The sequence below is a fragment of the Lolium rigidum genome, chromosome 7 (assembly GCF_022539505.1).
Source record: "Lolium rigidum isolate FL_2022 chromosome 7, APGP_CSIRO_Lrig_0.1, whole genome shotgun sequence".
NCBI classification, from domain to species: domain Eukaryota; kingdom Viridiplantae; phylum Streptophyta; class Magnoliopsida; order Poales; family Poaceae; genus Lolium; species Lolium rigidum.
In genome coordinates, this window is record NC_061514.1 from 97,046,559 (window position 1) to 97,067,632 (window position 21,074).

General features: G+C 46.4%; 2 protein-coding genes across 12 annotated transcripts; one reads left to right on the top strand and one right to left on the bottom strand.

Annotated features, from left to right (window-relative positions):
• The first annotated feature begins 1,474 nt into the window (after nt 1–1,474).
• Nucleotides 1,475–2,438, top strand: LOC124678333. The gene has a single exon (XM_047214234.1). It carries the CDS (start codon nt 1,576–1,578, stop codon nt 2,134–2,136), a length of 561 nt encoding a protein of 186 aa, XP_047070190.1. The 5' UTR covers nt 1,475–1,575; the 3' UTR covers nt 2,137–2,438.
• Nucleotides 2,439–5,348: 2,910 nt separating this feature from the next.
• On the bottom strand, nt 5,349–19,666 carry LOC124679364 (pentatricopeptide repeat-containing protein At1g09820-like). Of its 11 annotated transcripts, none has more exons than XR_006994947.1 (5): nt 17,929–19,666; nt 16,002–16,173; nt 15,599–15,652; nt 5,807–5,847; nt 5,349–5,654 (listed from the first exon to the last, which is right to left on the bottom strand). XR_006994947.1 is itself a non-coding variant. In XM_047215135.1 (3 exons), exon 1 carries the CDS (start codon nt 8,705–8,707, stop codon nt 6,470–6,472), a length of 2,238 nt encoding a protein of 745 aa, XP_047071091.1. In that variant the 5' UTR covers nt 8,708–9,328; the 3' UTR covers nt 5,349–5,654; nt 5,807–5,847; nt 6,464–6,469. The 11 variants fall into 11 exon arrangements, 4 of the variants coding, with proteins under 4 accessions (XP_047071091.1, XP_047071095.1, XP_047071093.1 ...); XR_006994949.1 differs by having other exon boundaries at nt 5,803–5,847; XR_006994948.1 differs by having other exon boundaries at nt 16,002–16,248.
• Between the last annotated feature and the right edge of the window lie 1,408 nt (nt 19,667–21,074).

Genomic DNA, 21,074 nt, shown 5'->3' on the forward strand with positions numbered 1-21,074 from the left:
AGGCCTCCTCGCCCATCCTCGCGCCTAGCATCCGAGCCGCCGACGGAGAAGGGGAGAGGCGTCGGGTGGAGAAACCCAAGAAGAGCTCCCAGGAGAGAACAAAATGAGAGCCCTCCTAGGCTGCTAGCTCAGGACGCAGTTGGAATCTGGGTTTTGTTTTTCTGTCTTGCCCAACCTACTACCTTGGACTTGTAACCGCATCGGCATGATGTTGGACTTGTTGTACCCTCACGATTTTTCTTCGTGTAATGCAATCAACACACACAAATTTTGCATGTTTGCAAAAACAAGGGTCATGTAATGGATTCTTTTAGAGATTTGAAATCACTATGCTCATATTTACACTTTTGTTATTTTTGTGTAGCCCAAACTACACATTGTTTTCAATTGAAAATTTGTGCGTTTTTTTTGCGAATTTAGAGAGCTTTATTACTTACTCGACAGTATTACAATCACTCGCTAGAGTGTCACTGAGAAAACCTGAGTTATAATTAATCCACATGCATCTCCTCCTATCAATGCTAGCTTGTTTAGCACAAAGATGAGCAACTTGGTTTGCTTCACGCCTAATAAAAGAAATGCTACAACTATTAAAAGCTCTCTTAATCTCTTTAATATCTTGGCAGATTGCCATAATCTCAGATCTATCATCAGCTTTATCAGACAGGCGTACAACCTCCTTCGCATCACTTTCAATTATAACATTTGTGTATCCCCGTTCAGCTGCTAGCCTCGCACCATCCCTGATGTCATGTGCTTCCATAGCTTCACTTGCTGCATGATCATACCACAATGCTTGAGCACGTATTAAACCTTATTGGCAGTCTCTCACCACTAGACCCGTACTCCCAGCTTGAGCCACTTGATGGTAGCATGCATCAGTATTGATTTTTACCCAACCTTGATCAGGAGGCTTCCACCTTGCCTTCTTGGTCAGTGGTTTCTTCGATTTCTCCTTGCCCACATGAGCCAAATCAATCGTGGTTTGCATCACCCACTGAACCGAGACCTAAATTATTCTTTGGCCTTCTTCATGTCTATGCTTATTTCGTTCATTTCATATGGACCAACATCCACATAAAACCATGCTTCTTTCTTCTTCTTTGAGGAGATAGCTGTCAATCAAATCCATAGACCATGAATTAGGATGGAAAGATGGTACTTTAATCCCAACCATCCTCTTCATCTGTTCCAGAACAATCGTGCCCATGTGCTCTTCATGAGTAGCTCTACATGCCTCACATACAATTTTTTCCATGTGTCTTGTGAAATACATTACTAGCTACATCATGATGTTTTTCAGATCTTTTTGAAACTCAAAAATATTATTTTCATTTTTAAACTGTCCGTGCATTTCTCCTTGCAGTGCTACCAAAGTATTGGCTGCCACGTTGATTTGTTGGTATACTTCCTTCTTCGCCCAAATCTACAATAGACATTGTACAATGGCGTAAACTGTAATGACCGCCTTCACATTCCCGGATTCGCCAAACTGTCCCTTCTTGGATCCCCTCCCTTCCAGGAAATCAAAGTCCCAGTTTGCCACCACTTCCGCTGCTCCACGCCGTCGCCGCCATGGCCGACCGCCTCCTCCTGCTCGCCCTGGTCCTCGCATCCGCCACATCCGTCCTCGTAGCCTCCCCAGTCGCCGCCGCGCGTCCGTGCGACACCCTCCTCATCTCCTCCAACTCGGCCAACGCCAACCCGAGCAACGACCCCGACCACAGCGCACCCCTCGCCACGACGGTCATCACCGTCTTCCGCGTCCGCCGCTTCGGGCCCCACCTCCCCCGCGCGCAGGGACACGCGCAACCCCACCTCAACCAGCACCACCACCTGCACTCCATCCCCGCGAACATCCAGATCCGCCACCCCGAGCTGCCAGAGCTCCCACACTCTGCGGCCGGCGCCGCCGCCAGTATCCAGGAGCGCCTCAATGGAATCCTGATGGTAGTTGTCGGGATCCTCACCGCCGCTTCCGTGTACCTCGTTTGGTCCGTTATCACCGGCACCGGCGCCGGCGCGCTCTCCCACTACGACGAGCTCTACGGCGACGAGGCGTCCGACTCCGGGAGCCCCAAGAAGGTCGGCTACGTCATCATCTCCAGCGAGGCCCACGGAGGCGGTAAGAACTAGGGCGTAGGGTTTGGTGGATGGATCCCCCAGCAGTGGCAAGTATTGCTGTTCATCTGTTGCATAACAGTTCATGAAATGTCTCTGTGATGTGTAGCTGGGGAGTAGTAGTAGTAGTAGTGAACTAGTGATGTAGCCTCCATGTGTGTACGCCCTTGATGCGCAGTTACATTTGTGAAATGTGCTTTGTTTGTAATCAACTTATTGTTCGGATGCTTGGCGATGTTGTGAATTGTTACTCTCATGTATTTCGTTAGATGGTAGTGTCACTCTTGAGAATCGTTGACCATCTGTTTCTTGATCCATTCAAGTGTCAAACAGCTCTCTTGTATTTCTCCGCATTGGTGCTGCTACCTGGTATAAGCACTTCCAAAGTTCCATTTTCCCACTACCGACAATAGCTAATCGCTTACTTGCTTGGTCATGTATTCATTGGTATGTCTTATTGAGTTATTATCTGAACTGTTGATGGCCATGGATGTACAGTCTTTGCTTTTTAACCAGACAAGGTTATCTGATGCATTGGTTTTAGACACGACATAAAATTGCTCACTAGTTGTCTTGTACTTGGTTTGGTCACTAGCCTATATGTTTGACAGGAAGGTCAGAGTCATACTGTACGTATACATAGTATATTTGGTTGATGATCCATGGCATTGCCGCGTAAGGTTTGAACTTGGTGGGCGGCAGCACCTTCGGCCATGCCTCTCTGGAGTGTTTGTACGACACCTTGGCGTGCTTTTGTGTAGGAGTACCTTCTGAAGGTTAGCTATGGCGTCAAGGATCTTGACTTTCTTGTTGAACTCAGATCATTTCTGGTGGCCCTCCTCAGCCTGCTCTTAGCTTTGTCATAGTGGCCAAAAGAGGAGAAACTTACAACATTATGGGTGAAGGAGGAGAAGGTAACAGTGATCTTCAACTATGCTGCTTGGCTGCCTGATTATCCTACGCTTTGTAGAGTAGTATCAACTATATGTATTGGTCTCCTCTTTTCTTTTTTGTGCGGTTGGCAAGTAGTATCTGATTATTTTGCTGCAACGGATCTTGTGCTTTGAGGATCTAGTGTGGTTGGTCATATTCATTGGTATGAATCATTGAGTTATCCAAACTGTTGATCTTTTCGAAAAAAATCCAAACTGTTGATGGCCATGGATATACAGTCTTTGCTTTTTAACCAGAAAAGGTTATCTGATGTGTTGGTTTTAGACACGGCATAAAATTGCTCACTAGTAGTAGTCTTGTACTTGGTTAGGTCACTAGCTCATATGTTTGACAGGAAGGTTGGTATACGTAGTACATTTGCTTGATGATCAGAAGCTGACCCTGGCATTGTTGCGTAAGGTTTGAACTTGGTCAGCGGTAGCATCTTCGAACTTTGGTCATGCCTCTGTGGCAGTGCCAGACCCAAGAATGTTTCGAAGCCTGGGCAAACTGCAAAATTAAAAGCTTAGGATGTTAATTTTTTCCAAATTGCCATGAGAGAACACTTGATGTAATGTCATGTTCTGCCAGCAAGCCAGGGATGCTAGATCCGCGAATGCTCTCTGGAGTGCTTGTACAACACTGTGGGTGATGTAGGAGAAGGTAACATTGATCTTCAACTATGCTGCTTGGCTGCCTGATTATCCTACAGGTCAACTATGTATTGATCTTCTCCTTTTGTTTTTGTGCGGTTGACAAGTACTCCCTCTGTTCCATAATGTCAGAGGTTTTTGCAAACTGTTTTAGTTTGCCAAAACGTCCTATATTATGGATCAGACTGATAGTATCTGATTATTTTGCTGTCAGGATCTCGTGCCCATTGCATTGCTCTCGTAGTAGAGGCTGCAACCTGCGAACACGTTAGTACTTGCCCTCTTCCAAGCAACATGGTTTACATAAGATGCATGATAACATTCATTACAATTTTCGGAGCTGTTTCTTTGTTTGTTTCATTGTTGCTCTCATTTTCCCTGAGATGCTTGAGAAGCCTTTCACATCTCATTTTACTGTACAGTAGACAAATGTTTATCTGAATTTACTGCGTTCTTTATCTTGGATCTGCTTGCTGTGCATGGTCTGTGCATTCAGAATGCTAGGATTGTTAGGATTCTGATGACCCCTCTGCTCACTCAGTTGTTGCTCACTCATTTGTATGTTTCGGAAGCAGTACTAAATACTATTAGGTAGTGTTATCCTTGAATTTGCCTGTCGTGCAGTCATGTTGTATGGTATGTTGTTGTATTTTCGTCAAGTGCAGACTCATAGTTTGTTTTCTGCAGATTTCATTTTCGTCAAGTGCAGACTCAGAGTTGTTCTTCTGCATAGTTTTCATCGTTGAAACTCAGCAGTTGAAGTCTTGAAAATTGAAATACACTGGACATGTTGAGTCTTTCTGTTACAAATTCAGCTAATGCTAATTGGCTATTCCAAAGCCGAGCATTTTCTGGTAGACTAGCACCTTTCCAGATCGGACCAATATTTGTTTTCTACGATCACATTATTCTACACAAGAGCAACTCTGGCAAACTGATCAAACCCTTAAAATAACTTACTCTTGCAGTTTTAGTTGAAAAAAAAGTCCTGAACAGACCCCTTAAAATCGTGTGACCCTTAAATATTTTTAAAGGGTTCTGAAAATTCACACCTGAGACCCTTTGTATCTAACATTTCGGAGACAAAACTGTCAGTGCCTTGTATACCCGACGCCTCCCGCCGATACATGCCGAGTCCTTGACCGTGTCATCGATCGAGTCCAGCCAACACCACCGGAAGGATCGCCTCGTCCTTAAGGAATTGAACCAAGGACCAAGGAATTGGGCAGAGCAGGCTCCTCCCAAAGCTGGTTGGCGCCACTGAAGGCTCGCGGATGGAGCAGGCGGCTACGGCCTCACAGGCGGACGATGGGCATGCTGGCAGGCGGCGGGAGGGAGGCAGCCGAATGAGGTGGGTGAGATAGGGATCCTAGAAGCTGCTCCAAAGATGAGCTAGCCAGCAGAGAACAACGACAGAGTAGCTGGACAGACATTGCCACTGTCATTGCAAGTTCCGTAGAATCATACTCCCTCCGTCTGTCTTAGATTTATCTAAATTTAAATGCATCTACATACTAGATAGTGTGTAGATACATCTAAATTTTGACAAGTCTAAGATAACTTTAGTATGATGGAGGGAGTACAAAATACTCGATACTATGCATATTTTTGGTCATCAACAAAATTAACAACAACCAACAATTCTCATTTCGCGAACCAACTAAAAAACGTACCACAAGTAATTAGTTTCGACATAACCAGAGTACTAGAAGCAAGTAACAAACAAGTTGCATTACAACTTTAACCAATTAAGTGCAAATTCTGAAGATACCAGGCAACGAGACAAGCACTAAAACTCCACTACAGTTGATGAGAAATAAACGACCAAGTTTCTTCGTATAAGATAGAAGATGAATGGAGCGAAGGGGGTACAAGAGACATCCCATCACCGAGTTACACATAGCGTTCTGGTGTTCCACCTTCCACGTGAGGGCTCTTTATTCGTTTCTGCACCATTGATAGAAGAGGTTGGGAAATTAGAACCAGGGAGCATAAACATGGTGGGATGTAAGAAACCTGACACATTTATATTTTTTAGAAATACAGCTGATTAAAGAACACTGCTACATAGAAAGATAAAGATGGGAAGTCTTACTTACATATATGCCATGGAATATGGAAGCTGAAGGTGTAGCCCCACCTGAAGACATAAATTTAGGATAAGGATGTAGCACATGGACAAATATACTGTAAGTTAAACTAAAATTTGGATATAAAGGAATAAATGGCTTAGCATGTGCAGTAATGAACTAATGATCATCATAACCAGGGAGTACCAGTCCCAATTTTGCCAATAGGTAGTTTGTGGAACATCGTAGCAAGATATTATCGAACTTGGTAATTATCTGTGCTCAGGACATCCAGTGAACCACAACGAAAATTATCATTATCAGTTCAATTCTGTGATCTGCATGTCATTACTAAGTTCATGCGATTTACCTGTTCGATAAAGTTAATAGTTGCACAAATCATGTTGTGATTTTGTTGTCAGACTGATTTAGTTTACATGTATGAGAAAATGCTACTTATGAGTATCATGCCCCTGTATCGTCTTAAGAACAAGAATTTTGTTAATCAGTACACTGGAGACAAAATTTGTTCATTCCTTTATTGCACATTAAAAAGAGACATAGATGAAATATAATTAGCTGGAGAAATGTTCTAGTCATATAGTAAGTTGATGACTCCACTAAGTACGTTAAGGACTCCTTCCATCAGTATAATTTAAGTACTAAATAATGTAGGATTGCACATACCGCAGATTAGGTTCGCCCAAGTGGGCGGACTAAACTTTCATCACAGATAATAGGGCAGATTTTGCCGGCGTGCTCCAGGATGCCCACACTGTAAATGGTCTCCAATGCCACCATCTTTGGGTCATAATAGCCGAGTGACAAACCTGTGTTGAGAAAAATCCGACCATCCTTCGGATTTACGACCAAAGGTGTAGTATTCTCCGACGAATACTCAGGGGAGAACCCACTGAGCTCTATATGATGTTCTATTAACCAGGTGCCGATGTCCTTCATCCTCCATATGTCAATCACATTCATGCTTTTGTTTGAACAAGCCACACAAAGTGCACCCCCAATCTGGAGGATGGACATACGGCCTTTCTCATGGCTGCATGGAGGACCTTGCAGAACCTCAAATTCATCTGTCTCAACATTGAACGCCACAATTTCACAGCTTAGAGAAAATTGTCCAAGCTCAGGGTCTACCATCCAGTAGATTTTCCCACTGGCGTAGACAGGAGGAACATCGGCAATTGGTCTAGGAGGAGGGTCTACCAAAATCCACTCCTTGATATCCACATACCGAAATTTACACTGCAGTTCATACTCTCGTGTTTCCAGGTTCTTCTCTTTGTAGGTAATATGCACCAGTACATGCTTGTTAATAGCTGAGTCAAAACCCAATCCCATACGCCCAGCAAACAAAGTGCCATCATCAACGTCAGGCTCGATGTACTCACAATAACCCATAACAGGATTGCATACATAATCCCATGAACTGCAGCTCCCTACATTCAGGCCGTGACAAGGCTGGGGGTTACATACAAGATTACCAAGTAAGTGTGGCACACCCGCATCAACAAAGTCCTTCAGATCCATATAATGTCCAAAACGAGGATCCAAGACGACCATGATCCGAGGGCTCTTGTTCAAATTAGCATGAATGACATGCGAGTGAATGAAACAGTCTGCCATGATCATTGCACGCCATTCCCTGCAAACCAAGCTCAACTCGGACACCGAGCGTCCGGGCAACCACTTGAGGATGTCAGACCAAGCTTTAGTGATCGGTGATGACAAGACCATCTCATCAAGTGTTCGTCCCACTGGACCGAGGTACTCCTCAAACAGACAAAGCGGCAGGTTAGAGTCATCTTCACAGCTACCAATGATGGTTCCGTCCGGTGTGAATAAAATCTCCGGGGTGTTGCTGTCAAAGTCAACTCCAAACACTTTGCAAGATCCAGTCCCGAACATGATCTTCCTCTGTCCATCATCTGAATGATACATGGCAAGTGGGGCAATGCAGAGAGACCGCAGTAGCATTCGCTCAGATTCTGGCCAAGCCATTCGATCAATGCAACAGAGCTTCTCCCACCTGCCTTTCATGTAATCTCTTAGCAGGAAGACATGGTAAGGATCATCAGTATCAGGTTCTCCATAGCAGAAACATAAGTAGCCATCCAGCTCCGTCAGCACCGGTGAGGCGTTCACAAAACCTGTCGGCGGTGGCAACGAACCAAAGGTCTCACTGCAAGTATTGAAAGTGGTAATGCTAGCATCAGTGCAGAGGAAATGCAGATATCCGTTGAAGAAAACAGCCATCTTCTGCTCCTTGACATGGCACAATGGAGGCTGTTCAGCAGTGGGCCTCCAGTATGCAGGTGTGTCAAGCTCAAATACCTCACAGCTTGACACTTCAATGTTGCGAAACAAACGCACTACCTTATGCTGCCTGGTAATCGAGCAGTAACCAAGGCCATAAGCTACCTCAAAGAAGTATGGTGCTTCAGGTTGGCCACGTGTGGCAACCCGCAAAGTCATCTTCAATGGCAACTTGCTGTCAGGTAGAGCTAAGACCTCACCGGTACAAGGGTTACAAACAAAGTACCCACCATGGTCAGTGCACCGCATCAGGACGAGGCCATGGCAGGGCTTGGTGTTAGGAACAAGCAAACCATTCGACGCAAAATCGTCCGTCATAAGCCTCTCAACGGGGCCACCGGGCTTCCATGAATAGATGTGGCCATCATAGAGGGAACCTACCGGAGCAAGGAGCAGCCTGGGGCGTCCTGGCCTGTTGGATCTCCGGACGTGGAGGTCCACGAAGTAGTCCGACGAGAGAGTCGCGAACCACTCGTAAGAAAGGCAGCGGAAGCGGGCGGCCGACTTAGCTGGGAGACGGGCGAAAATCTCTGTGAGGATCTCGGGCAGCGGCTGCCTCCGACGGCTCCATGCCGTCGCGGCTGCCTCAGACGGCTTCATGCCGTCGCGGCAAACACTAGGAGGAGGGCAGCGGCTGTAGCATGCGGCGACGGCGGCAGTCGAGGTGGTGGGATGAGGTGGATCTGGAGGAAGGAGATGGGGAATAGATGTTCCGGATGTGTTAGGGCTTATGGCAAGGTTTCTTAGCCATATCAATTTTAGTAGTGTTATAAGAGAGAATTCCTAATTTGGCCCTCCCCTAAATTCCAATTCCCCATTTGGCCCTGGAAATATATTTCTTCCTTATTTGACACTATGTGTACATAGTTTTCCTAATATGACACTGCCATCACACCAAAATATACCCTTAATTGGTATGCAATCCTAGACACCATAAATTTCATAGCTAAGGGAAAATTGTCCAAGATTAGGGTCTGCTATCCAGTAGATTTTTCCACTGGCGTAGGCAGGTGGAATATCGGCAATTGGTCCATGAGGAGGGTCTACCACTCCTGGTTCTCCACGTACCGAAATTTGCACTGCAGTTCATACTCTCGTGTTTCCAGGTTCTTCTCTTTGTAGGTTATATGCACCAGGTACATGCTTGTTAATATCTGATTCAAATCCCAAACCCAATCGTCGTCGCACTCGTTGTTGTGCACGCCGCCCCTCGTCCCCAAGCCGGAGCCACCCCATCGAGGCACCATGCGTCATCGTCGTCGCGCGGTGCATCCCATCGTCCCCAAGCTGGAGCCACAATCGCCGCCACGAATGACATGGTTGCGTTGTCGTCTCACGCTGTGCCACCCAATTCTATTGCCGCAGCTGGGAGCGCCCCAAGAAGGAGAAGAAGCCACTACCTCTGCCGCTGAAGAAGTTGAAGAGGAGCTGCCGACATTTCTGGCGGACTATCGGATTCCGTCACTGTTGCACGACTCTGCCAACCTGGAGGAGATTCCAGGTCTCAATGCCACCCTATGCGAGTCGGCAAACATCATGTTGGTGGCCACTGAATACGTCGAGGCGTGGTCGGCGCGGGACTCCGACATAATTGACATCTCCGACGACGACTCTGGTAGTGGTCTCTGTCTTCAATGACGATGACAGCAGCGACGATTACGACACATTCAACCAGTACAGCTAGATCTATGATTTAGTTTAGGTTTTTAAACTAAACTTACTTCAAACATGTATAATTTCCTAAGAATTTCAATGGAATTTGCCGGCTTTCATTTATATTCATGAGTTTTTTTTGAAAGTTCCTATTGGGGGCGCCACTGGGGCCAGCGCCTCCTAATACTCCTTCACCTTGTGCTGGTGCTCCCGATAGCGGCAATCCGGCGTTGTTGCCGCAGACCCTATTAGGGGCTGGAGATGCTCTTAGTCCTCACGTGTCTTCCCAACTACATTAATACTGTGAGATTTTGAAACACCACTGAAACCTCTAAAATACATGCTACATAGAGAATACCTTTTGTTAGCTATGGCCCTAGAAAAGTTGCATTGTGTGGACAGAGGTGAGGGCCTAACCTGAGGTAGGGATAGATGATGGCTGCAAGGAGGATCTCTCTTGTTAGGGTTATAGACTGAGATAGAAGCACCTTATATAGGTCAAGAACTGGGCCGGGCTAGATGGGCCACAACATAGAACAAGAAGACAGCCCAACAGGTCATACAACAGATTCACCATCCAACACTCCCCCTTAAGATAGGTGATAAATGTCAACCATCCCTATCTTAGCATCCCATCTTAGCACAGGCAAGATTGCACTCCATTGAGTCTAGCCCTTTTGTCAAACCATTTGTTATGCTGATCTCACATAAGCCAATGAGATAATCCCTGCATCAATCTTTTCTTTAATAAAGAACATGTCTATCTCCACATGTTTACTTTGCTCATGCTGGGGTTGTTTGCTATGTTTATGGCAGACTATTATCACACCACACTTTCAAGCTTTCTTGCCTTAAAATTTTCAGCTCTCTTAGAAGGTTTCGTACCCACAACATTTCACCCAGGCTCGACATTCGGTACGTTGATTTCGAGACAACTGATTATTTCTTGCTTCTACATGACACCAAGTTTCCTCCCAACAAAAACACACCATGAGGTGGATCTTCAATCATCTAAGTAGCTAGCTCAATCTGCATCACAATATCCATCTTCATTTAGGTGTCCATTACTTTTAAACCATAATCCTTTTCCTGGTGCCCTTAAAGTATCTCAAGATTCTTTGAGCTGCTTCCAAGTATCCATTCCTCGGGTCATGCATATAGCGACTCACTACACTCACTGCAAATGATATATCTGGTCTCGTGTGGCATAAGTACATTAGTCTTCCAACAAGTATTTGATATTTCTCCTTGTCTATGGGTTCTCCAGACTCCACTCGACACCCAAGCATGCCTATATCATCAAAGAGATACAAGATATACTTTCTTTGAGATAGTGATATCCCTTTTGACGATCTTGCAACTTCTATTCCAAGGAAGTATTTAAGCTTTTCCAAATCTTTCACCTCAAAGGCTTGACTCAAGCATCCTTTCAGTTTTACGATTTTCACATCATCATCTCCCGTGATAATAATATCATCAACATACACTGCAAGGATAGTGATTTTCTGCTCAGAATATCTGTAAAATAAGGTAAGGTCTCCATTGCATTGACCATACCCCATGCCACACCACACACCACTTGTCTAAACTCGTCAAACCGGACCCGTGGAGATTGTTTGAGCCTATATAGTGATTTCTTGAGTCTACATACATTCCCTTTAGTGTCAGGTGTGACAAATCCTGGTGGCATCTCCATATACACCTTCTCCTGAAGATCACCATGCAGAAAGGCATTTTCGACATCAAGTTGATGCAAGGGCCATCCGAAATTTGCTGCAAAAGAGATTAATATTCTGACAATGCTCATTTTTTACACTGGTGCAAAGGTCTCATCATAGTCAATGCCATAAGTCTGACTATATCCTCTTGCCACAAGACTTGCCTTATATCTCTCCACTTTTCCTTCTGCATTTTGTTTTACAAAATAGATCCACTTACATCCTACTGCATTCTTTCCTTTAGGGAGATATGTCAACTCTCATGTTCTATTTTTCTTCAAAACTTCTAATTCTTCCATCATTGCACTGCACCATCTCGGGTCCAACCTAGCCACCTTCCAATCCTTAGGAACAGATACAGTTTGCAGGGAAGCAACAAAAACCCGAAAAGAGGGTGACAATGCCTTGTAAGAAATATAATTTCCTATGTCATAGTCATCATAACTATGTTGTTTTTGGGGCCCAATTTTCCTTATCCCTTTTCTTATTGCAATTGGCAAGTCTAGGCTATTATTGGACTCGGTCCGAGAATGATTCTTTTCGTGCAGAATCTACGTTTGTGCTTCCTTGATTTTCAGGTCCAATGGGTTGCTCCCCTGGTCTTGTTACTCCTCCAGTGCATCTACTTGTTACCTTTGTACTTGTCTTCTGGAGTACACAAATGGATTATGCAGCCATCTTTGTGGTGGTACGGGTCTAGGTGGTGTAGGTGTACCAGAAATCTCCGCAACAATAGGAATTTGATGATGTTGCTGTTGGTCACCACTTTGTTGTTGTTGGTCTCCAATCTGCTTCTCCCCCTCTTGAGCATCACCTAGATGGTCAAGCCCCTGGAACAAGCCACTAAGACCACTCTCACCGCCATAAAATGGTTCTGACTCGTGAAACGTAAAATCCATACTTACAAATGTCCTCCTGTCGGTGGGACTCCAACACTTGTAACCGTTCTATCTGGAGAAATAGCCAATAAAAATACATTTGATAGCCCGGTGATCTAGCTTGACAACAGATAGTCTGTGATCCCTTACAAAACTTGTACAACCAAAGAGTTTGGGTGGCACAACAAAGTCATTGTTATCTAGAAGGAGTTGGCAAGGAGATTGCGTACCTAGAATCTTTGAAGACATTCTGTTGATCAAATACATAGCAGTCATAACTACCTCACTCCATAAGAATTTGGGAACATTCATGGTAAACATAACAGATCGAGCCACTTCAAGAATGTGCCTATTCTTCCGCTCAACAACTCCATTCTGGGGAGGGGTGGGTGTCAGGACATGAAGTCAGGTAGGTGCAATATACCTTGTGAAGATAAGAAAGCAGCAAAAGGTTTGTTGATATATTCAGTACCATTATCAGTTAACATTGAATTGGTTTTTCACGTAGGCGCAAAAACTCTGAAAATAAGTGAACACTTCATCTTTGTGATGCATAAGATAGATCCAAGTCATTCTGGAATAGCAATCAATAAAGGTCACAAAGTACTTCCATACATCCCATACATCAGAGTGCACTAACACAAATGGAGATACACTTCTGATCCCTCTAAACATAAGAGGTTCTTGTATGCTTAGCATATTCGCAAGCATCACAACATAATTTGATTTTGTCCACTCCATCCATTACATCAGGAAAAACTTGAAACATTTTATCAAACGTCATGTGGACCATTCGACAATGATGAATCAGTGCCATACTCTCCTTTCCTCTAACAATCGCAGCAAGCACAAAACTTGCATCATGCTACATCTTGTCAAGATCTATGTGCCAAAGATCTCTATGCCTGGTTGCAGTCCCAATCTTCTTATTGCTCTCCCTTTCATGAATTAAACACATATCAACTATTATACGGTAATCATGTTGATCAATTGAGGCATATAGACAACAGATTTGCAAGAACATGTAGAACTGATGACAATTTTATGTTGGGTGTACATTGCACCGACCCCTCTTCTTTTATAGATTGTGTTGTGCCATCTGCTGTTTGAATAGTGCCTATATGTGTGGGAGGATACCGAGTATAAGAGTCAAACTCACTAATATTCCCAGTAACATGTTTGGATGCTCCAAATCAAGAATCCAATCTGAATTAACATTATGAGTGGCTATAGACACTATCAATATTACCTTCATCTTTGTAGACATAGTGAGCAAAGTTCCCAAAGGTTGCTTCATTTTGTCCTTCTTTCTTTCATTGACCCTGGTTGTTGGCTCTAAAGCTGCTACCATACCTCTGCCATATTGTTGTCCACCACCTCTGACATATTGCTGTCCACCACCTCTACCATCACCTCTTCCAGCTTCCTCTACCATATATGTATCCCCCTCTCCCCCTGTCGGGTGTAGCAAAGGAGGTACAATGATGCTTCAAGTGTCCCTTCTGTCCACAAGTATAGCAGTCTCTCATCTTCGGTCTCTCGATAGTGTAGAAGGTCGAATGAGGGACATAATCGCTGCCCTTTGCCATATTTAGACGCACTTCCTCTCTGGACATAGCTGCAATGGCTTCTTTGAGAGAAGGGGTAGTGGTTTGATGCACTAAAGCAGCCCTTCTTCCCTCAAAATCTTGATTAAGACTTTTCAAGAACTTCATAACCCGCCGGCGTTCAATCCAGCTCGTAGCAGCACTCACGCATTCCCCATGGGCAAGTTCTAGAGGATCAACATGATCTAAATCTCCCCAAAGATGCTGTAGCTCAGCCACATATGCTATCATAGTTTTGTCTCCTTTTTGCAAGTCATGCACTTTATCCTCAATCTAAGCAATCAACATAATATTTCCCTTTCCAGAATAGAGATTTGATAGGGTGTCCCATACCTTCTTTGTGAGTGCTCTACAGAAGCAGCAATATTAGGAACCAAAGGGTTAAGCAACCATGCCACAATCAGAGAACTTATGGCATTCCACTTCTTCCATTCAGAACTGGTCTTGTCTGCTGGTTCTGCAGCTTTCATCCAGCCCTTTCGAGTTCAAAATCAACAGCGCCCTCCTTGACCACCGAAGATAGTTGGTCACTCCTTCCAGCTTGATTTCATTAGCCAGCAGCTCAAGTTTCTGACGAATGTCGGTATGGGAAACGATTGCCCCCCTCCAGCAGATCCTCCTCCATCTCCTTTCATCCTTTGGTAGTGCTAGTTTCTCCAGAGCCTTGGTCAAATTCCCGTTGTCCCCTATGCTTGCCTTCGTTGCTGTGGTACTGCCTTTCGCACCCCCAGCCAGCTTGGCACCAAACTAACCTCTCAGAAACATCAAAGGGCTTACCCGCAGGATGTCCTCTTCATCTCCTTACTTGTCACTGCCTTTCCCTCCTTGCCGCCGCAGCAGCCTGCTCCCTTCCTCTTCCCCCAGCCACCTGCTCCCTTCCTCTTCCTCCTAGCTACCGCAGCAGTCTAGGCTTCCAGATCAACACTGCCCTCAGTGCCCCTTGCTCTGATACCATGTGGACAGAGGTAGGGATTGATGGTGGCTGCAGGGAGGAATTTTCCTCCCTATTGTTAGGGTTACAGAACTCTGAGATAGAAGCACCTTATATAGGTCAGAACTGGAAGAAGACAGCCCAACATGTCATACAACAGATTCACCAACAGTTATCCAACACATTGCATAGTTAGCTGATAGAAAATGACTATGTATTGGTAATTAGTAGATATATGTCTATTTCAACAAATTGACACAGTGCAGGTTTTACGTGTGGTAATGAAATTTGGATGCTATGAATAGCAATGAAAGATGGTTTCGTTCAGCTGTCAAAAGGTCCAGAAGTGCATCCAAAATAATCACTGATAAAATACTTCACATACTTGTCGTCAACAAAGCAAGATCCAAGGATTCTTAAAGCTCCTAAAACTCCGACATTTATCCAAATCAATCATGGAAAATATTGGATACTGTCGCAGGTGAACATACAAGATTTTTATCAGCGAATTTGGCAGTTCATATATCACAGATTATAAACATTAAATCAATTGCATATGGCGCAAACTAACTAATCAATGAAGAAGTGTGAATGACAGGGAACTCTTTAGTGATCCTACTATGTCGATGGTTGGAGCCGCACCCGCAAGTTGATGGAATCATGCTTACAACACTGTTTGTGAAAGAGACAAAGTGACAACATACCTGAAACGATCAAATTATCTAATCTGGGACAATCAAAAGTCCTGGGTAGTATGCCTGCAGTAAATGATAGGAATTAGGAAACAATGAGAATAGTTCAGCCATCGTATGAGTACGCTGATAATTTTTTGACATGCACTATTATAATTGTAATTTGTAAATAACCCTATTCAATTATATACTTGCATACTCCTGTGTAATTCCTTGTTAGCTGAATGATCATTCTGCTCTGTTAAATGTGCATTTTTTCATGCAGTGCTTCTAACTAGGAATGAATCAGGTCACATTGTAAAGTACCAACCATGAGCCATCCAAATGATTGTTGGAGCAATATACTTAAGCAAGAGGAAAACAGTGAGAAGCATCACTAACAAGGATTACATGATTGTTGGAGCAATATACTTACCAATAAACCAGCACAGACACGGTGAACCACTCTACGAGCGTCATACAGGTGAAGAGGTCTGATATGGGCATCCGCTGGCTGGGCAGCGCGAAGTTGACCTGGTCGAAGCAGGGTGGAGGGGAGCTGCAGTGGCACGCCGGAGCCGGTTCACCGCAGGCCGCTGCAGGGGTGTCTGGTCGGTGAATGAAGAAAGAGATCATGGGGGTGAAGGAGAACACCGATCGAACGGTTTTGGACTTCGGGTCTACTGCAATAACAAATGACTAACTTACCCTTGCGCTAAGTATCTAGGGACGTTTTGACATTTGTGGAAATAGAATTTTGGAAGAGCATAGAACCACTTCTCATGTGTTAATTATGATATGCACATAAAAGATAATGATGAATGTCTAATGCCTTATCGCTAGATATCTTGATTTCAAATCCAGGAAACTATCCGGACAAATCAAGGAAATATCTGTACCCTGCGGATAGTAGCTGCTCTGAATCTGAGTTCAAATCCAACCAAAAGGTAAACATGAAAACTTCTTTTCTAGGGAAACACGACCAAGTCTTCTACTCGAGGACTAATTATGGCCAGTATGGACCAAATAAATTGGCCACTAACCTTAAAGAAATAACATTATGAGAGATGTCTAAAAGTAAGTTCTAGGTAACTGATTAATTCAGTATCCAGAGGCACAGTACCAGATGAGAACTTTCAGATTCATGGATCTGCTAGATGGAGTTGCACAGGTGTTCATCTCCAGACTCCAACTTCCTCTGTGATGCTAAATAGGACGCATGAGAGAGTTTCATGCTAAATGAAGCCAAAATAAATTCTAGTACTACATTATCACTAAACACTAATAAGCATGTATAATCAGATACTCAAGTTTGCTTAGTTCGCTCTAGTTCACTTCCTTCAATGCACAACGTTGTGCACACCAAAAAGACCAGGTCTAGAGAATGCCAACCATTAGGACTTACAACTGTCAATTGGATACAAGGTGAGGCGTTTGCTCCAGTACAACCCCCTCTCCTCAAACTCAGCCAAACTAAAACACAAGGACGGATGAGATCGCTCGATACCCCTTCCCGCTTAAGGGCTTGATTGTCTTTTACGACTAATTAATGAATAATTAATTAATACATTAGCCCAGTAGAAACCTGTATGGCCCAACCGCATGTGTATGGATCTGTACATGTAGGTCGTGTATTTATATGGAAATACTGTAGTGTGGCGCGGCGGAAGGTGGCGCGGCGGACGGCGCCTTGCTTTTTTCCCACAATACAGTCTGTCAACAACGAAAGACATGTCCGGCCCTGCTCCTGCCATAGCCCGTGAGGTGCAAAACAGAAATCCTAACTACAGGAGATGCTGTTAACGTCAATGACTATGGTTGATTGCCTTCGCCGACGCAAGTGACGAGGAATGATGTGGAGCGGTCAGCCTTGGCACGGGGATCAACTGGCCAGCGAGGATGCAACTCCTGGCATGGGAAGAGGATCGTGGCGGCAACAATCACGATCGCGAGCGGGACATGGGCGACCGATGAGGGAGGAGCAATCTATGCGGTATACAGTATATACTGGCTTTGGACACGGGCTTAGGAGAGCCAATTAATTAATTGGCTAATGACACTGGTACCAAAACTGAGTTTAAGGAAGGGGGTTGTACTGGAGCAAGCCTCATAAGGTAATAGTTGGACCAGGACGGTGTTGATGGCTGAACTATACCAAAGAACAGAGTAGCTCCTACATTATACCACATACAGCCCACATGATCATATCCAAACCTTTACCGGGTGGGCAAACTATGACCTAGCAGAAGTAGTGACCACCAATTTATCATTTCAACAACAATCCGACTTCCCATTTGGTTGCTTTATTTGTTAGGTATTTAGTAGGTATACACAAGCTATGTTAGTACATTACTAGAACATACCATGTGTTCAGGTAGATGAAAGGTTTTGAGAGGATTCTGAGCAAGTGAGTCCTCTAACATCGGGGACATAACCTTTCTCCATCATCCCCTCCTTGATTGTTTCATAGGTAACCTCATTTGGAACGAGACCTTTCTCCAACATCTCATTCAGGAGCTCATTAGCCTCCTCCATCTTCCCCATTCTACAAAGGTACTTGATGAACACATTGTATGTGACCACATTTGCCCGTTTCCTATCTTTCTCCATCCTGGTCCTAATTTCATAGGCAGACTTGATGTTCCCCTTCTCACAGTATCCATGTATTATGGTGTTGTAAGTCACATGCTTTGGCTCCACGCCAACCATCACCATTTCATCCAAAAGCCTTACGGCTTTCCGTACGTCCCCTTTGCAGCACAGGGCACCAATAAGTGTATTGTAAGTAACAATATCAGCACAAACACCTTTCTCCTTCATCTCATCGAGAAGGCCAGAAACATTCCTCCAATCCCCATTATGGGTAAACCCAGCTATCAGGCAATTGTACGATCTGACATTTGGACTAATTCCCTTACCTGCCATCGCGTCCATGACTGCCACTGCATCCTTCATTTTGCCGAGCCGACGATATCCATCGATCAAAACAGTGTAAGTAACGACATTAGGTTCAACACTCCTCTGCACCATACCATGAATCCAGTTCTCAGCATCTGCTATCATGCCCTTCTTGCAAAACCCATTCAGCACACTGTTCATGGTAGCCACATTAGGCGCCAACCCCAAATCCTGCATCTCATCCACTAGCTTCACCCCTTCCTCTACCTTCCCCTCGCCGCAGAAACCAGAAACAAGTGCAGCGTATGTCACCGCGCTCGCCGCAATCCCCTGCTGCTTCATCTCCTCAAAGACTCTCAGCGCAGCAGCGAGGTTCGAGTCACTGCAGTACCCATTAATCAACACATTGAATGTTACCTCATCTGGCGAGATCCCAGCCTCGATCATCTCCTTCAAGAGTGTATCCACATGGTACATCCTCCCGGTACGACCCCTCTTGCAGTATCCAGCGATGAGAGTATTGTAGGTGACCACAGAGGGAGTCAGCCCCCACGCCCTGATGTCCTTGGCCACATCGCCAGCCTTCCTGAGCTGGCCGGCCTTGCAGAGCCCGGAGATGACGATGTTGAAAGTGAAAAGGTCCGGCGATACCCGCCGCCGGAGCGCCGCCCTGAAAGCCCTCTCGGCGAGGTCGGCCCGGCCAGCGTCGACGAGGGCGGATAGAAGGCGGTTCACCGAGAAGACAAAGGGGCGGTGGCGCGGGTAGTTGTCTCCGGCGAAGAGGAAAGCCTCGTACGCTGGCAAGGGCTGGGAATCCGTAGCGAGCGTACAGACGAGCATGTCCGCGATGAGCGGCGGGGCGGTGGGGGAGGAGGCGGCGGGGAGGGCGCGGAGGATGGAAGGCGGGGAGTGTAAGCGGGCGGCAGCGAGGGCGTGGAGCTCGGAGCGGAGCAGCGGGTAGAGCCTGTGGGAGGCGAGGCGGGCGAGGAGGAGCGCGTGGAGCGGGAGCGGGAGCGGCGCGCGGAAGTGGGCGCGCGACCAGCGCGCGAGGGAGACTAGGTGGGGCAGGGGAGGGAGCGGCGCGGTGCGGAGGAGGAGGTGGAGGACGCGGTGCGCCGCCGCCGCCGTGGCCGCGCCCGTGAGAGCCTGCACGCGGGCGAAGCGCCCGGCGGCTAGGTGCCGGAGCAGCGTGCGGAGCGGCATGGAGGGTGTTTGCTACAATGTGGGGATGAATTTTCTCGGTTTGGAGATGGAGCGGTGACTGACGCGAGCGTTCGGCTCTCAGGATTTTCCTTTTCCAACACGCACATGATTGATCACAATGCCATCGCATTCTGAATCTTACATGATTGAAACGACATGGAAATCTTTTAAACATGTTCAGCGTCAACACAAGTGATGCTTGGAAATGTAGTGCAAATGAAACATCGACAAGACTTTCTACAAAATTGTATTTTGTTAAGGCGTTTGCTTGCTCTGGTACAACCCCGTCCCCTCAAACTCAACCTAAACTTAGACAAACTCAAACACAAGAACAGCGAAGATCGCCCGATACCCCTTCATAATTAATACTACAAAACTCGTATAGCCCAACTAAATTATACGGAAATACATTTGTGCTTACAAGCATGGGTGTGGGTGCTTCCACAGCCGTCGGATGCTTTCAGATTCGAAAAAGTGGGGTGGGAAGAGAAATCCTGTAAGTCATTTTTTCAATAGTTTTGCACAGCGCGTGGGGTCGTGCGGAAAGCATCCCGGCACGGCTTTGACACCAGGATTCGCGGATTCTCTTTCTTCTCGAACCGACAGGCACACCAGGTCACCATCCCTCCACAGTCCACACTTTCCTCACGCGCGACAGGCACGCCGCCCCCTCCATTCCTTCCTCGCGCGCGACCTCCATTGCTGCACCATGTCGCACTCTTCTCTGCGTAGCAGCGACGCGTCTGGCCACCGATGCAGCACTTGTGGCGGTTGTGGCGGCGGGGGCGGAAGCGCCGGAGGCGGATGCGGATTCGCCGGCGTTGGAGGACGCGGCGGCGCCGGCGTCGCAGGCTTCGGCGGATGCGGATGCGCCGGCGTCGCAGGCTTCGGCGGATGCGGTTGCAGTGGAGGACGCGGATCTGGCGGCGGCGGTTCCGGCTGCGAAGGCTCCGGCGGCGGCGGATCCGGCGGTGACGCTGGCCGCGCATGGAGTCAAAACCGCGCATGCAGCCTCAACGAAGAAACATCCGAGCACGTCTCGAAGCCCCTGATGCTATGCGCCTGCGGTAGCGGTAGCGGCTCTGGCCAGGCATGGAGTCACGCGGCCGTCCCCTGGGGCTCCGTCCTGGCCTGGTGTGGTGGATGCGGTCGGTCCCCGCCGCCAACTGCTCCCAGTCCATGGAGGGCGCACTCCATGGAGAGAGCTGATCGCTGTCAACGGTTGCACGCATACGTACCTGAACTTCACGTCGCCGGCCGAGCTGCTCGCCGTCGACGATTACACGCACGCGGATGGATTTTACGTCAGCGGCCGAGCTGCTCGCCATCGACGGTCACACGCACGCGCACCTGGACTGCACGTCAGCGGCTGAGCTGCTCGCCGCTGGCGGGCTCACGCACGCGTACG

Bases quoted from the DNA above. Each gene is read 5' to 3' on its own strand.
- LOC124678333 (XM_047214234.1), top strand. From the start codon at position 1,576: ATGGCCGACCGCCTCCTCCTGCTCGCCCTGGTCCTCGCATCCGCCACA.
- LOC124679364 (XM_047215135.1), bottom strand. From the start codon at position 8,707: ATGAAGCCGTCTGAGGCAGCCGCGACGGCATGGAGCCGTCGGAGGCAG.